Genomic DNA, 20,859 nt, shown 5'->3' with positions numbered 1-20,859 from the left:
CCTGCCTTCCCAGCAGCAAGAGACACGGGTTGCAAAGGGAAAGGTCAAGCGGGGAAGGACAGGGAGGAGGCCAGACCCTCTCAGGGGTTTCTGCAGAAGAGGACCCCCTACTTTCCCTGTCTTAAGCAGGTACGACAGGTCCGGACCCCCCTGCAGCAGCAGCTGCTCCAGCTAAGGCTGGAAGTCTCTGGCTTTCCCTGTCTGTGAGCAATCTTTCCACAGGACGTGGCAACCAGCCTCAAACAAGGCAAGCTGGAGACAGGAGATCATGCTGTGAGAGGTCATTTTGGGAGCCTTTACCCCTGGGCAGAGGAATTCGTCCCAAGGGGCACAGTTCACCGCTTTGAAAGATGCAGATGGAAGGACGCAAGTGGCCCTAGGACCACTGCGACAAAGAGATCCTCTCGCATGGGGCTCCTCGGAAAGCGGCTGCCGTTGTTGTTTGGGGGGGACGTGCCTGAGGGCACCTTGCGCTCCCCAGCATTTGTCCCTGGGAGGCCTGGAGTGCCTGGAGACACTTGAGCGAGCCTGCATGGTGGAGGTGTGTATCAGAATCACACGGGCCTGGGTCACACGTGCACTCAAGAGGGCAACTTCACCCAGAGAAGTCACTGCACGTCGGGTAACAGGGCAGGCGGATCACGCCCTGCCCCGCGGAAGCGCCCCGTAACCAGGACCGTTCTGCTCACCTGTGATGGGCTTTGTGCAGGCGCTGCACTTCTTGGCATAGAGGTTCCCAAAGCACTTGATGCAGTAGGGGTTGTCATCCTGGGAGGTGAACTGCTGGCCAGCCAGGGGGGTCTTGCAGCCTGTGCAGACGAAACACTCCTTGTGCCACGGCTCATCCCGGTAAGTCACTCCTCCCTTGGTCAGGGTCTGCGGGAAGAGAGCGCACACTGGTGACGCATGGGCACGGGGAAACGGGCCGCGGCGCACAGCCAGCGGCTAGCCAGGGTGCTGGCGCCCGAACCCTTCTCTGGTGGGGCTCAGCCAGGAGTGGGGAACATGTCCCAGCACCAGAGAACTCGGGGGCTTCGGGCTGTCAGGCCAGACATACCTTTTTGCAACGAGTGCAGCGAGGAGCGAACTTGCTCTCATAACAGGGGACACAGTAATAATCCTTCTTGTCTGGGATGAAGGATCGTGACCCGATGGGCTGCTGGCAGCTGCTGCATATGAAGCAATGCTCATGCCAGGTTTGGCCGTTGTACTCCAGCTTACGGGATCCTGCAGAGAGAGCCATTCACAGTGTGACAGGAGGGAGTGGGACACAGGAGGCTGTGCAGGATAAGCTGCGGTCCTGCGCACCCGGCTTTGTGCCTGCCCTCCCCATGGCGGCACCGGACCGCAGGCAGCTGGAGAGGGGAGGCCCCAGGCCCACCCCACAGCCGCAAGGGTGAGGGCTGCGGGAACATGCCCCCAGCGCCGGCACACAGGCCGCGGCAGAGACGCCTGTTGTAACCTACATCTGAAGATGGTGCCAGAATGGCCAAGCAGAGACGCTCCCTTGCCTCAGGCCATCTCCAGAGACGCTTACACACCTTCAGTCATTCCTTCTCTTCTTGTCAGCACGCACCAGAAAATGCCCAGGAAACCCTTTGTTATCTCCTCCCCAGCTCACTTCCCCATGAAAACAGACAGACAGCTTCTGTGCTGACTGCAGCTCGGGGTCCTGCTGTCTTGCCAGACAAGCAAAGTGCCCAGCCCACTCTATGTAGTGACGGTGGGGCGGGAGAGCAGAAATTCAGCTCTCCTCCTTGCTGCCCTAGTGTGGGACCCTGCAGCCCCGGCTGATGCTGCTGGGACCAGGAACAAACTGCAGGGCTCGAGTCTGCCCGCTCCTACCTGGCATGACTGTCTTCTCGCAGGCAATGCATTTGGAGGAGAACTCGCTGCAGTAGCAGTCATTGCACAGCAGCTCCTCGCCTTGGCAGGTGAACGGCTCGTCGGCCAGAGAACGGTCACAGCGGAAGCAACGAAAGCAGTGCTCGTGGTAATGGCGATCCTCATAGTACAGCTCCTGGGGAGGACAGCCGAGATGAGGAGGGGACCGATTGCTCTAGGAATCCCCCCTGCCCAGCCGCGGGGTCCCGTACTCACTCTGCAGTCGTGGCCGATCAGCTCTTTGCACTCATCACAGGTGTTGGCAAAGTGGGCATCATAGCAGGGGATGCAGTACGGGCCGTTGTCCATCTGGATGTACTTGCGCCCATACAAGGACTCCTTGCAGTTGTCGCAGTCAAAGCACTCTGTCATGGTGCCAGTCTGAGGGCCTCCTTCACCTGCTAAGAGATCAGCAGAGATGCTGGCTCAGTATCAGCTTACGCTGCCTGAGATGTCCCTGCACGGCCCTGCCATCTCCAGAGGGCAAGGAGCGTGAATCCCTGCGCTGAGCCAACAAACGGCCGCTATCAGGACAGGACGCAGACCTGAGCTGCTCCACCTGCTCCGTGGCCGTACGCGCTTCCAAAAGAGCCTGCACGCATTCAGGACCTGGGATGAATCTTGCTTCAGGTTTATACTCAAGATCAACAGCTGGAGCACTTAGGCACCACGCAGAGAAACCTAGACATGTAAGCATGCAGCTGAGCTTCTTACTGTCTGCCTTCTTGCTGGGAAGCAAAGTGGAAATGACGACCAAAAGAGAGAATTTTTTTTCATGAAAACTTTTGATTTGGCACCCAAAACAGGACCGTGCGCACACTGCGTGGGTGCACATCCACCATCACGTCAGAGAGCCAGCCACCCTTGAGGGAGATCTGTCTACCAAGCAGCCCTTCAGACCCACACTCGGCCACCAGTATGGCCCAGGACCAACGGCAAGATTCCTCCTGACGGCCTGCGAGCTGACCCTCTGCCCGATGGGGCGGTCAGCGTTCCAAAGGCTGCAACTCCTCCGGAAATTTAACGCAGCTGCTCCACAGGGAAGCAGAAATCAGGCACCTCACGCTGCACCCAGCTACGAAGCCACATCCCAGCAAACCGTTTTGCACGTGTTGCTCCAACTACAAACGCTCTTTGGGGAGAAAGTGGGTGTTTTACAAGCAAGAGGTGTTGGGGCTTTGCACACAAGAGATCAGATGTCTCTCGTTGCTCCTTGTCTCCTTCTCAGAGAAGAGGTTTGTGGAACGATTTCACTTTCTTTGGAGCGCTAATTCCAGAACAAGAGTATCTTCCTTCTGTTTGGTTTAACCTGGTTATTCCTAAATATGGAGTTTTCCACTTGCAAAATCACACCCTTCTTTAATACAGGTTGCTATCAAGTGTAGACAAGCCCGTGGAATTACATCTGAGCAGTCAGCTGCAGAGCGCTGCACGCTGCAGTTTTCTTCATGAACCCACTCGCTTCAGAAAGAGCTGTTATGGCTCAATCTACAGTTTAGCACGTAATGGGGCAGGGAGCTCACCGCCACCCTCTGCGCCTCCCTCCTCGCGGCTTCCCCGGCCGCAGCGGCCACCTCCCTTACGCCGGGAGGCAGCCTGCCGGGCAGGAGCCGATCCAGACAGCTCTGACTCACGGCAGCGAGCTCCCCAGGGCTATTCTTGGTCAAGCCACATAGCTCCCAGCTGTTGTCAAGCCTGGTATGTGCCGATAGGACTGCCGGTGAATAAATCTAGTGTTCCCACATGGCTACGTGACCAACAGAGGGGGAACAAAGTCCCTTTTCAGACACTCTCCTTACCCAGCTGCTGCCCCGGCCGTCGCCTGCTCCGCTGACCGCTCCATGCCCTCCAGCACGGCGGGCTGCTGCGCGTGGCTGCGGCCACGGGAGCAGCTCCACGGCGTGCCCCTGCGAGCAGCACGGGCTTGGGGCCACTGCTCTGCTGAGCCTGTCCTCCAGAGCCCCAGCCGGCAGCCCCCGGCTCGCTGCCCGTGGAACAAGGCGGCCTGGGCCGGGCTGGGCAATTTCCAGTCTGTTACTGGAGACGGGGCAGGCGCTCAGGGCGGTTTGCACTGGGAAGCCGGACGGGTGCCAAGGCCAGGGCACCGCAATGGACCTGCTGCCCCAGCTCTGTCCCCAGCCTGGGCTGGCCCCCAGGGCCCCCTCCCTCTGGGGCACCCCATGAGGTGCTCAGCCGGCCGGGCAGCAGCTCCCGCGCCCCCGGCACCCCGCACAGCTCCTGGCCGCTTTCCACCCGCTGCCTCCTCCTCTGCCGCCCCACTTGCCTTCACTCCCTGAAGCCACCCGGGACCTTTCTCTCTGGCAAAGAATGAAAATCAAATTAATAACCCTCCTCCTGCCAGCCCTGTTGAAAGGAACTTTCCAAGGTGTGTCTGTAATAAAAGGGCCTCTAATGAGCACTCCTACCCTGGGAGCTGTGGTACCGCCGGGGAGCCGCCATGTTTGCTCAATGGGCTGCGCTTTATCTCTGTGGTCCTGTAATACAGGGTCAGAGGACATCAGAAAACGCGAGGGAAGGAAAAACAACTTGATGGGAGAAGCCTGGGGTTTTACCGGTGACACGGACTCAGCCTCCCGAGCACGGCTGCGCCCGACCCAGCCACTGTCCCTCCATGAGCCCCGGTCCCCAAACTCAAAGCAAGGGACTGCATTTCCCCGTGTCGCAGAGGCAGGAGGTGGGCAGGATAAACCCACCAAGGACTGCTGGGGCTCTCGCACCCCTGAGCCACCCTGACAAGGCAGGTGCTGCTGCCCCAAGCGCGCGCCGTCCCCCGGTCCCACCCGTGCCCTCGGGACCAGCCACCAAACCACAGGAGAGCGACGGGGTGTGAGCACCAGCTCCACAGCGAGTGCTCAGGGCCGTGATACGGCCGGAGCAAGCCCTGCTTCCCTGGGGCATCTGAGCTATCGCCATAATCGCAACAGGGATTAAAAAAAAAAAGTGACAGGACAGGAACGTTTCAATCCCAAACGCTGTCACCCAGGCCCCTGGCAGTGCCAGTCCTCCTCTCCTCCACTGCTGAGGGCAGCTGGCACTCCCGAGCCCACCAGGACCCCTAGCTAGCCTTGTGCTGGCCGAAGCCTTTGGCCAGCTCACCGGCAACGCTGCAGGCAGCGCCGGCGGGTGCCCCGCCGCGCCGCTTTCATTGCGGGGTGCGCAACACAGAGCAACCACAGAAGAGGAAGCGAATACCATAGAAACCCTCTGAAAATGAAGGAAGCCCTTAAAGCAGCCCGAGGAAGCCCTTAAAGCAGCGTGCCACGCTTGCCTCCGCTTTGAGTCGTTTCTCCCCAAAGTCTACCTATGTCTGCTGCACGCCGTGTGAGCCAGGCTCCTGCTCCCCAGGCTGCGGAGTCCGGGCGGGCTGGCAGATGCAGGGACCGCCAGCAGAGCAAGTCCCCAGAGCGTCACGTGGCGGAGACGGCTATGAGAGCATATGGGATCAGACTCCACGCTGCCTTTTCCACAGAAAAAAAGAACAGGCCCAGGAAGTTTGCTCAGGGTTATTTGTATTAGATAAGCTGTTTGCTCTCTCTGTTCTGGTCTCGCATGCAGGGCTGGGCAGGGGTGTCAAAGCCCTGTGCAACGCCAAAGCAAACTCTGCATCTTCGCCCCTGAGGACATGGCACTGCCGGAGACCAAGTTCACGGAGAAGAGGAAGGTGGCACAAAAGAAACAAGAGTAAAAGAAATAGTACAAAAGCCCACAATTCTTACTGTGATGGTAATGAGGAACCTGGAAACTGTCTCCATTCATGAAGAGGTGAAGTTTTAAAATGCATTAAAAAAAATGTTAATTGAGGCTCAGATTTAGAAGGCACAACACAGGCAGCCACTATGCGTGCTAGTTAGCACGTGCTCATACTCCGCAGTCTGCACCACCCTGTCAACATTAGCTATGTGCTAGGCTGATGCAAGTAATGCCTTCAAATACTAACCAAGCTGTTGCCCTAAAATGATGGGATTCCAGCTGCAAGGAGAGCGCTTGCTTGCCCATTCCCAGATGGCTGCGGTCCCTGTGGGACAAGGTCTACTGGAGCAGGTCCCTCGTACGTGGGGACGGTGGAGCTGGATGTGGGGCATTCTCTCAGCTGTCTCGCTGGCTGGCTGAGGGCAAAAATAAACACCAGATAGATGCCTGCCAGCTGCCTACCCTTTCCCTTTGACAGATATAGCTGTGCTCATGGAGGAAAGGAAGTTCAGTTCCTCTCCTGTGCCCATGAACAAACAGCTTTGGGAATAAGAGCTCCTCTCACAAACAGCGTTTAAAGTGCTCCGGGATGCAAATCCGATCAGTCTGGAACAGAGCTCAGAATAGCTTCACGTATGAGAAAGGTCAGCAATTTGTCAAGGACGCACAGCAGAGTCCACTTTCTAATTAGAGAGTAACATGCACCTCACACCACCCCGGTGTCATTGTCCGCAGCAACACAGCAGATGGCTTAGCAACAGCCCCAGGAGATGATTACATTAATTTTAGTGTCTATAAACCGGGGGCCTATTATGCAAAGGAGGCAGCACAGACTGTCCAGGGCCAGGCTTTCTGTTACATGCAATGACTTCAGAGTTTAACCAGCCTTTTGAGACGATTCCTGCTACAATGAACTCCTTCAGCGAGAGGTCTCATGTATATGGTGAACCTATAACCCTGTGTAACTTCACACCAGTTTGTTGTTCGTTGTCAGGTCACAACCAGCTGCTCCATGAAGTGATCCTAGAGCAACCCATAAGGCTATTCCTAGGGAAACACTTAATCTTTCCAGGACACAGGAATAGACCTGCCTCTGACCGTCTGTCAGGTTCCTGCCTATTCTCATCTTCCCTGGAGTGCTCTGAGCACAGCTTGTGCAGTCGCAGTTCACACCTACACAGACAGGCAGAAGGGAAAGCACAACCTCGCTGGGACAGGCGAGTGTTCCCCATGTACGGATGAAACCATCCAGGGACAAGGCTTTGGAAGACAGTTCTCAGTGCGCTCCAAGGTCAGAAGAGGAGAAGAACGCTTTTTGTTCCTGTTGGCTTTCCAGAACCATTATGGGTCCTGGAATCTGCGTGAAATTGTTTCTGCCTGCCGCCGACCCTAAAAGGGAAACCAGCTGCTTGCTCCGAGGAGCAGCTCCAGCCCCTCTGTTAGGCTGGGAACGTTTTCAGTCCGTGTTTCCCGACACCACTTCTGCGGATCCGCTCAGGGTCACCGCGCGCCCCAGCCAGGGGCTGGCACGGGCAGCCCAGGTTCTCCGGGCAGCGGGGCCGGCGCCCTGGGGTGCCGCACGGGTTTCTCTGCACCTCCTCACGCTTGTTGCCTCTGTCCGTACCCTCTTGCTCTGCTCCCAAACCCACGAGCGCGGCTGTAGACCGGGCGCAGTTGTAACAACATCCCCCATCTGCTGCTAAAGGAGATCCTGCCTTTGGGTGAGAGGCTGGAGGCAGCTTGCCAGAAAGGTGCCGAGTGTTTCATCAGGGTAACCCAGCCGGACCCAGCTTGCACGGAGCACCCCCAGGAGCGGTGTTGCATCAAGCCTTCACCCGCCTGCTCATAGCACCAGTGAGTCACATCCTGCTTTCAGATCTCGCCTCCGAGCTGCCTTCCAGCCCGAGCCTCCCCACGGACAGCTCGGAAATCTCAAGTACGAAGGGCTGCTCCGGGGGGCTCTGGCGCGGCGAGGGGCAGAGTCCTCGCAGGGACCATCAGCACAGCCATGGACCTGCCCTGGCAGCTCCCCCCCCACCAGCACAACGGGAGGAGGTCATTTCTCCAACACATAGGGAGAAGTTGGTTCTTACAGTTGGCCTCGGAGGAGGAGGCAGGAGACAAATGAATCAGCTGGGTGTAAGGCCACACAGCCCCCACCCGCACCGCTATACTGCAGGACTGGATATTGGATATTGCGCTGACACACGTGCCTATACCGAGCTCTGCTGAGCAAGCTGCACCGCAGTCGTTTCCCCAAGCACGGGCAGACCAACCTCCTGCCCAGAGCAGTCATGGGCTGCTCCGCGCTCTGCAACAGATTTAGCAAAACGGCTGGCACAGTTGTAAGGAAACACCTTGCATTTCAAATGAAATAAGTGCTGTCAGAATCACCCTTGCTCAGCAAGGTAGGCAGCTTCCTGAAAATGCCCATAACTTTCAGAGGAAGAGGTAGCAGAAACTGTTAAAGCATCCGACAAGTCATAAGGTAGACCTAGATTGTTGCACGACTTTAACAGCATCTTAGGATGGCAAATTGAGGGTTTCCTAATGTTCAGAAGAGACCTCGGAGGTGCCCGCCCTCCAAAGAGCAAAACCACATCACATGGACTCCTGACAGCTCTGCCTATAGATCAAGGTAAGTGCTGAAAGCACAACTGTCCCACAGATGTCTGATCTTACCCTTAAACCTGATGTCAGCCCACAGCCTGCCCCGAGGCACCTGTAAGGAAGCACTGCGCTGTTTGCACAGCTGTGACTGAGACATCACGCCCGGTCCAAGGTGAGCAACAGCAAATTGGAGTTGGACCCGATGATCCTTGTGGGTCCCTTCCAACTCAGGACATTCTACGCATGGAGCAAGAGGGTTCCAGGAGGGTGCCGCTAAGGGCAGGTACACGGGGCCCAGTCCTACCCAAAAGCAGCTTCCCGCAGAGAGGAGACGCTGAAGAGTGAGGTTACGAGTGCCAGGAGAGCACTGGAAGACCTAATAGAGACAAAGCCCGACTAGGGTAAGTGCAAGAAGAGGTGCCCTCTGCCTCAGACAACAGGCTGACACACAGGATGAGACGCAGGAAGCATCTTTATCACTTTATACATGAGTGACATGGCACAACATGTGTGCTAATATTTATTTTCTCTATCAGCATTATTCTACAGAGGAGGAGGTGACGGGATGCATCTCCAGGAGGCACCATCTCCAGGAGACCAGGCTCACTTTTACGCTTTCTTGTAACACCAGCAAGGCTGATTCTGGAAAGAAGATGACCATTGATGCCTGGTCTAAGTACCTGCTGAGTTCTGCCAGACCAGATATACGCAAAAGATCTGGAAAGCAGCAATGATTTTTTTAAAGTTTAAGTTAAATTTTTGAATTACCACAAGTGATTGGCCAGGTGTCTCAGGAAGGCCAACAAACCTCAGAGAGTCCATACTCAGAGTCAGCTATCTGCACGTGGACATAGTTTTGGCCTTGCCGTGCTTACAGACTCCCCAGTCGACCCGGCTGGGTCTGCAAGAAATCTCGACACCCCCGGGCCGTGAGCTCTTGCGCCTCAGGAAGCTCAGGGTCCCAGGGAACTCCAAAACTCTGCTCTGGTTTCAAAACACCAATGAGTTCATAGACCTTTTTCCTCTAGTACTAAATTCCTCATTCTTTCTCCTCAGATAAGGAAACATAAAACAAAACTTTTCCTATGTGAAAGGAAAACCTGCTGCTAATAAGTCAGGCTCTCACAAGGCAGCATCCCCATACAAGGTAATGGGACAAAGCTCTAAGCCAGTATTTGTGCACACTGGGACTTTTGTCCCTTCGCTACCCTTTAAAGAAAGAATCTCTTTTTAATGAGGCCGCAGTTGCAGGGGAATCCAATTTTCCATGCTACAGTGGAAAACCAGGCGGGTTTGCCCATCTGAGATTCGACTTGTAATTTCTTGTGGCCGAGACCTTGCTTTGCATTTGGTTTTCAGCTACTTCTGTCCCTTTCCTCCCCACATCCTTCCTCTCCGAGCAGGTCCCCTGAATCCAGCTGTGAGCTGAAGCATCCACACAGTGAGCACGAAGATAGGTGGTTTGGAGGAAGCGAAACAGAAGATCTGTTCAAACAACACCCGTGAGAAATGCCAGACTTCCCGTGGCTGCCCGTCCTCACTGTGGCTACCCACCTTCCAAACCTCCAACAGAGGGACAGCAGGGTGCAGGCTGACACGGAGGAAGGCAACAGCCGATTCAGCCCTGGCTCTAGACTTATTTTCCTTAAGGAAAGTTAATTCTACCAGGGTCAGAGAAAGAAGCTTGAGTCCCTACTACGCAACCATAAAATGAAAAACTCTGACCAGGAAGAAAGGAGGGAATGATTTCAGAGTTGAAAATTTGTTACTAAACACTTGTAAGGGTTAATTAACTATTTCACGTTCTGAACAAAATCCTCCCCCTTCAGAGGGGAGCTTGGACCGCGGGCGCAGCTAACAGCAGCAGAGCTGTTCGGACACATTCAGAACAAGCAGCCTGTGGCATTCTGCTGACATTAAAACGGAATGTTTGCTCAAGAGATCAGCTGTTCATCTTATTCGAAATGTATACAAAATAAGCAAATTCTGCGCCCTCAACAGGAAGTCAGGAATTGAAACCATTTGGGCAGTTTGGACCTGTCGTGATTCAAACAGACCACTTAACTGAAGGAGGACGTCCAAGAGCAGAGGAGCAAGATACAAACACATCAGAACCTTCTCCCCAGCCAAAGTCCCTTTTACCAGATGGCTTAAAAATGCGCCAGAAGAGATTCTGGCCAGTCTCTGAAGAGGCTTGGGAGAAGAGAGACAGCCTGGTCCAAGCTCCACATCGCAGGTACCTTCCCCTGCCACGGGCAACGCTGACCAAGCAGGAGCCTGCTGGCAGCGAGAGCTTGCACCAAGCAAGTTTGCTACCGAAGCTCGTAACTGGCTGCAGGGCAGCAGCTGCAGACATGGCCAGGGTGACCATAATAGGAAGAAAGATGCTGGAGCCAAGTTTCAGGGAGCGTGACTGATCACAGGAGCTTCGGTGTGATCAGAGGAGCAGGAGTCACAGTCCAGGGAAACGGCTGCTCGTATCAATTCTTAAGAAGGAGCAAGGCACAGGCGCGCAATTGCTTTCTGAACTCCTCCCTTCTCTCAAGCACGTTAGTCATCCCGTTTAAGAGAGAAGGATATGCTCCCATTCAATTATGGTAACAGTGATATCAAAAACATTGGAGCGCGTACTGAAAGCGAGTGCACACAATCTTCAGGCTTTCCTCGTTTGTGACAGCCAGCGGGCATAACACCAGCCCGGCAGCAGCACTTCCAGCGCCACTGCGAAGATGCTGCCAGCGCTGGACCGCACCATCAGCTCACGCTGCATCCCCGACGTGGGAACACACACTATTCCCAGCTGCTTGCGGTGCCTCGGCCTCAACAGCCCTGGCAAAAATGCCATGGGCTAGTAGGTGCTTGACAAATCACATCATGAGAGTCTGCCAATGTCAAATCCACAAATTCCCTTAGTTTTCCTCTTTCAACTAGAAAATTTGGCAAGAATAAGGAATTTGTTGCTTGTGAGGGGCTGTACAGGCCTTTCAGACATATTGAGCAGACCGTACGTTAACCATCATCCTACTGACAACAAACAGTAATGCAAGAACACAAAACAAACCCTAAAGATAGTCATCGACCATACAGAACAAATTAACGTATCAGCAACGTAGCAGCCTGGCTGGCCTCCAGGCCCCAAGTTTCACACCAGGTCTAGGCAGAGGCTAACTGGACAGTTGCTTAGAAGTAGTACAATTTATCTGTGAGCCTTCTTTGCCCGTGTCATCATGAAGTGATGGACAAGAAAAGGTGGTGGGAAGGGATCATAACTGGATGAGGTTTCATGAAGAAAGTCATGAAGAGAGTATATATAAATGTACATGAAACTTCAAATGGGTAGATAAGGTGCTTCATGTTACCTGCCTGTCGTAGCACTTGTTTCCCTGTTCTGTGTGCTACAGCCCCATAACAGCAGCCATCATTGCGATTACAACCTCGCACGAGGTACAGGGCCCCTGCGTGAAGTCAGCGTTCTCCAGAAACAAACGCAATGGGCAGCGAGGCTGGGGCAGGGGCTGGAGCACAAGGCTGGGGAGGAGCGGCTGGGGGAGCTGGGGGGGCTCAGCCTGGAGAAGAGGAGGCTGAGGGGAGCCCTCATCGCTCTCTGCAACGGCCTGAAAGGAGGCTGGAGCCGGGGGGGTCGGTCTCTGCTCCCCAGGAACAAGCGATGGGACGAGAGGGAACGGCCTCAAGCTGCGCCAGGGCAGGGTTGGGTTGGGCATTGGGAAAAACTTCTTCCCCCAAAGGGCTGCCAGGCCCTGGCCCAGGCTGCCCGGGGCAGGGGCTGAGTCCCCGTCCCTGGGGGTATTTAAAAGCCGGGGAGATGTGGTGCTGAGGGCCATGGGTTAGTGGTGGCCTTGGCAGTGCTGGGTTAACGGTTGGTCTTGATGATTTTAAAGGTCTTTCCCAACCTCAACGATTCTATATGACCACAAAGATCAAACGGGAAAATGCATCCATGTCCCAAACTCAAAGGACAGAACTCTGTTGCACAGAGCCTAGGATGTCCTAAACCTTCCAAGTGCAGAAACCCAGCGAGGTCTTCATAGTGCCCTGGCTATTACAGAAAGAAAAAGGGAGTCCCGAAGAATAAGTATGTTGCAAGAATTATAATCTAGCAATGGAAGTTTAATTTTGGACTGAATTATTTATGCCCATGGCACCCAGCAAAGTTGGCCCATAGCCATATAGATCATACCTCGATTTTGCACATAAAGGCAATCAGGGGGGCTGCTTCAAGCTTGCTTCTGACCAAGCATGCACATGAGCTGTGGACAGGCTGCAGGGAGGGATGCAGTCACAGCGCGCACGTTTTGTGCTCGCATGCTGAAAAGCAAACCTGCGTAGTCTGAGCCCAATCCCTCACTGTCTTCTCCAAAAAGCCTGACAGCTCTTTTGCTGATTAAGGCTCTGCTCAACTTCATTTTTTTTTTAATAAACAAAGCAACTTTTGACTTACAGTAGCAGGAAAACACATATAAACCAGACATGTTTTATTTAATGCATGACTACTACTTAAAGGGCAAAGTGAATTTTTTCACCAAATTTGGTCAAAATATTCCCTTTTCTGATTTGATTCTTTGTCTCCCAAACATGAGCATTTGTAGCTGGTTTCTTGCACATAAGCAGATACACTGACTGAGAAAGGTAACCTGCGTTGTAACCCTGGCAGTTTTGTGCCTCTCGGGGCTCTCCACTCACATGCAAAACCAGTGGAGCGAAGAGCAAGCCGGGGAGGTGACGGGGAGACACTGCCATGGCACTCGTGTGCCACACAAGCTCTTGCCCAGCAGCCTCTCTCCCCCCATCCCGATCGCTAACCGTGGGCCTCCCCACCTGTGCTGGCTATTTGCACGAGAAGTACGGACAGCCTCCATCTAAAGGACTTTTTACAGCTGCTGGTGTCCCTTGCAAGCAAAGGCAATTACAGCTCTGTAGCCCGCAGCATGTGAGCAGCTTCTAAATCTGGGGAAGGACTGAATCCTGGCAAAGATGAATTGTCTCAGGTTACCATCCCGAGAACTGCTTGCCTGTGGTCCGAAACAAAATTAAGATCATTTGTTGCCTGGGAGATGCTGTATGTGCCAGCTGTAGCCCTCCTGAAAAAAAGGTAGTGCTCTGCCAGGACAGCAGAGCTGAGCCCTCCAGAGCACAAGAAAGCACAGAACCGGGATGGTTGAGAGAGGAAGATAACCTCTTCTTTTAGCCACTGCCTTGCCAACCTAGAAGTGAAATATGTTTCCTCCTTCTGTGGCTGTAGATTTCTCTGCTAGGTGATCTGGTCATCAGGTGTCATTTACTTTTACTATACAGAGCTGGTTAGCTTCAAATCAGTCTCCTTGTTAAAATATTTCTCACTGGCACCTTTAAAAATTACCCTAAAGTACTGCACATTTTAAGTAATAGAAGCCATCGGTTGTAATTGTCACATATTTTACATAAAATCTCTAAGAAATAACTCCTTGCAACCACTAAAAAAAATTTGTAAGATGCAACATGCTTCCCAATTTCTGCCATGCTCTGCTGCCACACTTTGAGATAGAGAGTCTTCGGTGGTACCCAACAAAGGGGAAACTGGAGCCACATCCAAAAGACTAGGTGGAAACAGCTACTTTAAGGGGCACAAATGCTCACAAAATTTATGAATGCCTTTATATCACGCAGCTGCACATTGAGTTTCCAACATCTATGCCCCTGCCCGCTGGATGTGTCCGTCTCTGAACGAGGGCTGCTGCTCACCACGCTGGCAGCACGTCAGTCTGGGCAACGCGGAGCACTGCTGCTAGCAGGCGGCACGGCAAAGCTCGCGAGCTGACTGTGCTTAAAAACACATGAAGAGGGGAAAACTGCTCCTTTACAGAAAAAAAACAAACCCAAACACATGAACAGAATAGAAGTAACAGCCCCTGATCCAGGTCTGTGGCTCATTTACAGAACCTCATTCTCTCATTCAAATCTGAGCAAGGAAACCTGCACGAAACAGATTTGTCCCAGATTAAAGAGGAACCAAAAGGTCAGAATTTTATCTAACAGAGGCTCCTCTCGTGAGGACTTCCAGGTAAGCACCAAGAAGCGTTGATGTTTCAGCCCCTGAAGCAGCAGATATGAAGCAATGCCCCGTTTCTTTGCTGCAGAGGACATGCTCCACGCTCATTCACCGAAGGAAGCAACAGCAACCTGCTCTCTGGCTAGACTGAAAGATTTTCCAAAGCTGTTTGCATGCTCCGGCAGTTCGAGGATCGTGGGCTTTGCTACAACAAGACACCACCAACGCCCTAATAACCCTCTGTTTTCCTAACTGACCCGAACAAAAATGCTCTATTTGCAAGCGATTTGTCCCAAATTGGCAACCCCCTGCAAACAAAACCTCAGACCCGTTCTCTGTTACCTTGCATTGCCGAATGGGATGGACCAGCGTGAAACCCAGCAGTCCGAACGGCGGCAGCGCGGCAAGAAGCAGCGCAAGGGTGGCTCTCGCAGTGACTCACAGCGCAGACAGTCAGAGCAGGTGCGACCAGCAAGACTCGCGCTAGTAAATCATCACTTCACTAGCAAAACGCTCGAGTGCTTGCCCAGAAACAAAAGCAGTCCCATCATAAACCAGAGGGTGACATCAGCACAGGGATTGCATTTCCTACAGAGGTTTAAATGTCATTACTTGTGACTGGAAATTGGACACTTACAATTCAAGTTACTCCAAATTTTCGTAAGAGACATAAGAATTCCAACTTTGTGTAGATATATTTCACTTCCAAACTCTATTTCTCAATGTCACGATGACAGAAAAAAAAACAAACTCAAACAGATAACAAGCAAAACTCCTAACAGAAAGTGAAAAGCTAGTGAGCATCATTATTAGCCTGACTTACCCAGTCAGCTGCTAATGAGGCGAGCAGCAAAACTGGAAAGGGTCAGGGTTATTCAAACAGCATGATCTACTCGGGGCCCAGTTATTCAAAATCCCTGGATTGCCCTCTTCCACTCTTATTCAAAGTTCTGCTCCGCGTCTTCTTCTAAAATTAAAACTCAAAGCTGAAAGCACTTATTTCATCACTCCTTAGTTGAGTCACTGTTTCACGGAGCATGAAGCACGATACAGCCTGCGCACATGCTCCAACACCTTCACCAACCTGAAATGCATTTGTGATTTCCCACACAGAGCTCTTCAGGCTCTCCAAAAGCAACACATCCAAGACTCCTATACAGGCGCAATGGGCCACATTTAATCTGCCTGTGAGTTACACGATGTTTGCATAGGGTTGAGAAATACTAGAAATAAAACTTCTCTTGGCTGAGTTACATGCAACACACTGTGTACTTTTTGCTATTAATGACTTTAGTAAGTACCACTATTACTCCACATGTTCCAGAACCCTCTGAGTTAGGCTTTGCAGCCATTTTCTTGATATGAAGTCTTCACCGAGTTAAAGGCAGCCACTGAAATGCCTTAAAATTTAAACGCTGACTTTTCCATTTGAAAATTTCCATGTGCTGAGAAAAGAGGCAGATGAGAATAACTAATCCACATTTAGGGACACAAACTAAAGATTAGTTTCTCTACTTGGAAAGCAGTTTAGCTCCCTGAGTCCCTACTGCAAATAACACAAATATAGATGATGATCCAGTGCAAGACCATAAATGCAAGAGCGCTCAGTTTCCACAGATCTGACAGCCCGTACCTCTCATAGGACTGTTGCTTCCTCAATTCCCTAACAGCTGTCACCAGCAAAAACATTATTTACCCTTATAACACCTGCAGGGCAGGGAGTTATTTTATCTCCCTCCTGGGATTTGCACCTCAGAGGGTTTTGGCACAAGACAAGCCTGGTAGAACTAAAAATGGAACCAAGATCCAAGTCCCTGTCCATCTTTCTTCTCCTTCTGAGATGCAGCACGTATCGCCATCAGCCTGGAAACCGCGACACCCACTAACGCATGTTATAGACCTACGTCCAAATAGACTGCACAAACTGAACTCCTTGTGAGAAACGGGAAAAACGAAGGAAGAGGAGGAAGAGAAGGACACGATCTTTAAGGTCCCTTCCAACCCAAACCATTCCATGACAGACAGACGCAGTCCTCTGCAGTTACAAAGTACAGTTAATCCAGACTCCAGATCTTTCGACCAAGTAACACCATGCCTTTGCTAGTCGCTCCTACTATTTAAACTTTGGGCTTTAGAAGTGAGCACGCCGAGCTGGAAGAAGGCACTGGAGTAGCGCAGCACCAGGAGTTACGCACCAGTTCAAACTGTGTTAGTTCTTAAGAAAAGCCACATTTTCCTTAAATGAGGGGAGTGGAATTCCAAGGTGAGGTCAAAAGCCTGGCACAAGTCAGCAGTTGAGGCTAACACGTGGGTTCCTGATGCTGACACAAGTAGTCCTTGCACTCAGAGACAGTTCAGGATCCACTTTTTTTGTTGCTGCTCTTTCCTCACCATCTTCACATCCTAAGCAATGTCTAGGAGCACTGCCATCAGATGTGGACCTCGGAGAGGAATTTTTGTCTTCAACCATGCTGAAGTTAGGCCTTTCAGATCGACATTTTATATTATTATTCCATTTCTTTTGTTTCATTAGAAGAGCCTTAAAAAACATTTTTCACCAGCAGTACCGAGTTAGTATACACGCTGTTTTAGCGGCAAATGGCACGATCGGCAGCCACACAGATCTGAACTACGGCAGAAATTACCTAACCTCTGATCCGCTCACAGGAGGGAAATCCTGTGGGCTTGGATCATTCAAGAAATAAGGTTGCTGTACGGTTACAGGAGCAACATGTGTCCGGAATGGGCTTTAAACTGGTAAGATACAGTCTGAAAATCAACTGCTAATTGTTTTTACAATTTGCATTTTATATTAAAAAAACCTCCCAAAGACCTCAGGAGGCAGAGCTCAGCCTGGAAAGGATTTTTATGGTTACACTGTAAACCCACAGAAAGCCGGGATCTAGAACGGAAACAGTTCATTACAGCTAAAATACCGATCCTGGGTTCCGCCTGAAACAGCTGGGATTATTTCTCCAGTTAAGCAAATTCCTGTTACCGAAACCCACTCTGATATTTAAAGAAATTTGGAGAAGATGCCGAGTAGTCACTCTTCTTCCCAGATAACAACATCGCAACAGTATTAACTGATGAATTTCTAAGTGAACACTTGAAATTTGGTAAACAAATTCAAAATATCGAGGTCATATTTACATTCCGGTGTAATAGTTTAGTATCTTGTGGTTCCAGTATTCTAGGTTTTTCTATGCACCAAAATATTTAGTCATGTAAAAACCATCTGTAGCAGCTGGAAGACATTCATTTGGCCCACGAAGATTCATTAGTTTAAAAATACATAATTGAAGTGTTCGCTTTATTTCCAAAAAGCGAACACTGCTGCTTTCAGCTCTATTGGGGTGCTTGGTGAGTAACGCTTACGCAATGCTCTCAGGAGGAGGTATCAGATGCCACAGTTTCACAAATGCATACAAATATCTGTTAACTAAAACAAGCCTTGTATTTAGGTTAATGCTCTTCTGTACTGAGTAACTGAAGTCATTGTTCACAGCAATATGAAAACCAGCTTGCAAATAGTTCAGTCCCTATTTTTATTCTTTCTCCTATGCTCCCAAATGCCCAGTGCTGAAATCTACTTTTAAAAATTACCGATGAAAAAGAAATTTCTCGTCAGAACTGAGATTCAGATACCTGTGTTAAAGAATTACAAAACATAAGCCTCCATGTATGCCTTTTTGCTCCAAGAAGTTCCTGCGTAATATTAACACAGCTTTTTAAAAATCACGTAAACAAGATTGTAAAAGACTGTAAAAAAAAAGAGTTGAATTTGGCTTAGTATCCACAGGGATCACTTTTCCGGCCAACAGTTTGCAAAGGGTTATTTATTGGCTAGCCATTTTTCTTTTGCTGGAAGATGCTGAGGTTTTAGCAAAGTTTCTGCAGAGTATGCAACAGTATTAAGCATTTGCTCAGCTAATGAGTTAAATCATTGCAGCTCTCCGATGACTTGAAGATTATGGGTGTAGGAAAAGGGAATGCTCAAGAGGGGAACTTTCAGCAGTCACCACCAAACTGCGGTTAAAACAGACACCAATGACTCTATTCAGCTCCCAAACCTCAGACAGTTTCCATTTTCTCAATAACAAAGCATTTTTGTGGAATGAGGTAACAGCCTCCATCTGCCAGGTCTAACTCTCCGCTAAGATTTCTCAAGAGCGTGGCTGAAGGAGGGCAGGCCAGCTGAGCCGGAGAGGGCTGCAAAAGGCAGGAGCCTGGGAAACAAAGGGACAAAGCTGCAACGGGACAGACGCGGAGAGGAGCCTCTTTGGGACCATCACAAAAATTCCCCTGGGAGTTTGTATCAAAAGGAGCCTCAAGTGAGCTCCGACCGGTGCACAGCTGGAGAGCGCAAAAGGCCAAGAAAAGGGACAGGCAGGAGGGAGCAGAAGACAAATGGGCGCCACAGGTTCAGCGTTCAGCCATCCATCATAAAAGCGTCACACGAGTAGAGAGCAGTGCGATTCAGGAGTGAACGCAGGTCTGGGAGCGCACGGTGCGAGATGCGCAGCGCAAAGGGGAACGCAGGCCCCCCGCTCGCAGAGGACAGCACAGTCATGGGACCGGCCGCTCGAGCTGGGCTAGACCCTTCCACACCTGAAATGCTGCGTGGCTGAGCCAGGGCAGTTACAGCCTCGGAACAGAGGTTGGGAGGGGTTTTGGTCTTGTTCTTGCCTTGTTTTTGTATTTGGCAGCCTGTATCTTGGCCTCTCAATTCCAGGGTTGCTGAGCACCTATCCATTCTTTTGCTTTCAGGCAAAGTCAGCTCAGTTCCTCTGAAAAGCAGACCATTTATTTAGGTTCAGATGAAGATTCTGCCTCCTGTCGGGACCCCCACACCCGACTCTCGCCTCTCTCTGTAAGCAGCCACTTGTTAAGTCAGCTCCCTTGCAATTCTGAGACTCCCAGGTCCAGGTTCAACACATCTCAGCTGCCTGCCCTGCCAAAGGATGAGCCAAAGCGAACACCACAACCCCAGGCTCACTCATGCAAATAAAGGTAAAAACCTTGGAACAGCACGGAGAGATGAGGCCAGCTGGAAAGAGCTTGGAAGAAAAGGTGGCTACACAGCACATAACATCAGGAAAGGATCTTCATGGTGTATGAGACTCCTCTGATCTATTTTTTTGTCCCTGCATATGTAAATCTTTAAAAAGCAAAGCAGGAAATTCTCCGGGACACTGCAGCAGCTGGTGCAAATGGATGACCTGCGACTCGGGCAGGTCAGAACGTACGGGCTCCAACTTAGCTACTACTTTGGTAAACAGTGCTGCCAAGAGCAGTTATTCACGCCATTTGGAGCCCTCATTCTGCCTGTGCGGCAGAAGACGTTTGAATATAAATTTTAAGAATCACGATTCAGAGGGATTAGAAAACATTTCTAGAAGATCCATTCCGATTGCATTATTTTAGTCTGGTGCATCAGGTTTTGTATTTACAATGACAACAACAAAGATTCCCAAGCAGAAACTGCCCCCAAGCCATTTTGCACAAATTTAATTGACATTTGCAACCTCCAGATCTATGATACTACTGCAGTACAAAGGAGGAATCAATGAGGATAGAAATGTAAGTGTAGATAGTCCCATTTAACAGTCACCAGAGCATCAGCTTTACGCACTTCTGCTATTCTGCCACAAAACTTGGTAGCTAAAGACTCGACAAAAGCAAATACATTTAACCCTGGCGCTACTTAGTCCTAGGGAGATGCTGAAATCTGCGCACTCACATATAGTCATAAGCACGAACCAGCAACAAACTCATAAAAACACATGGAGCAACTGGAACTCGACTCACCTGCAACCCAAATTGAGCAATGTGCTAATCAGGAGAGAAATTTCACTTCCAAAAGATGCCACGATCATCAATCTTTATTTCTGCAGGTCAGACACAGCCTCCCAGACGTGCGTGGATGCAAACCAAGGAGGAGCTTTTTAATATCAGAAGACACGGGGTATACTCCCCCCACTGCTGTTTTCCTGAATGGCCTCGTACAACTTCCTTCCCACCTCCACATCTAGTTCTCCCATCTAAAGCAAAAGCAATTTTTCAGTCGGTTTTCTGAAGGCCTTTGCGTTCCTGTAGCACTTTCTCCTAAAGTTTTGAAAACGTTAACATTGACCTCCTCACTCTCGAGTTTAATACCACGTGTGCAGCTGGATACCTGGAGAACGCAGCTGGCAAGTGCCATACCTTCTTTCCCAGCCAGGACAAAACGTTTCCCAAGCCAGTTTTCTTCCTACGAAGAACACTGCTGTCAAATCTCAAAAATCCACGCTGCTAATACTAGCCTGAGTGCAAGGTCAGCCAAAGAGGACTTCCATCAGAGATGAGCTCTGCGAGAGAAGGCTCCCTGGAGATTATAAGAATAGTACAGTCAAGCCCAGATGGCAACAACGTGCAGAGCACGTTTCCAGCAAACACAGTGACTGGGCAGAGGACGACACAAACTAAAGTCCACCCTGATTTCTGCCATCTGCTAGTAAGTGCTGAAGTCTAGGCTGAGGCCTTTGGGAAAGGTCAGGGTAGTCTTACAGGCTCTCCAGATACTGCTTTTGTTCTCACTATCTGCTTCTCAATGCCTTCGTTAAAAG

General features: G+C 51.0%; 1 protein-coding gene across 5 annotated transcripts in view; it reads right to left on the bottom strand.

The window, feature by feature from the left end:
- The window catches only part of FHL3 (four and a half LIM domains 3), a 31,684-nt gene that overhangs the window by 2,600 nt on the left and 8,225 nt on the right, over positions 1-20,859 (bottom strand). For 2 of the 5 annotated variants that reach the window (XM_082329831.1, XM_082329828.1), the window contains exons 2-5: positions 2,101-2,285; positions 1,846-2,020; positions 1,058-1,227; positions 690-876 (exon numbers count right to left, since the gene is read on the bottom strand). In XM_082329831.1, coding sequence (XP_082185957.1) covers positions 690-876; positions 1,058-1,227; positions 1,846-2,020; positions 2,101-2,256 — 688 coding nt within the window. In that variant the 5' untranslated portion in view covers positions 2,257-2,285. Of the gene's footprint in view, positions 1-689; positions 877-1,057; positions 1,228-1,845; positions 2,021-2,100; positions 2,286-5,206; positions 5,324-20,859 lie in introns of those variants that run through there. The other 3 variants (XM_082329829.1, XM_082329832.1, XM_082329830.1) reach the window with 3 other exon arrangements.

The sequence above is a fragment of the Platalea leucorodia genome (genome assembly GCF_965183815.1).
Source record: "Platalea leucorodia genome assembly, chromosome: 18".
Taxonomy (NCBI): domain Eukaryota; kingdom Metazoa; phylum Chordata; class Aves; order Pelecaniformes; family Threskiornithidae; genus Platalea; species Platalea leucorodia.
The sequence above is the reverse complement of the archived record's forward strand: the minus strand, read 5'-3'. Positions and strand labels throughout refer to the sequence as shown.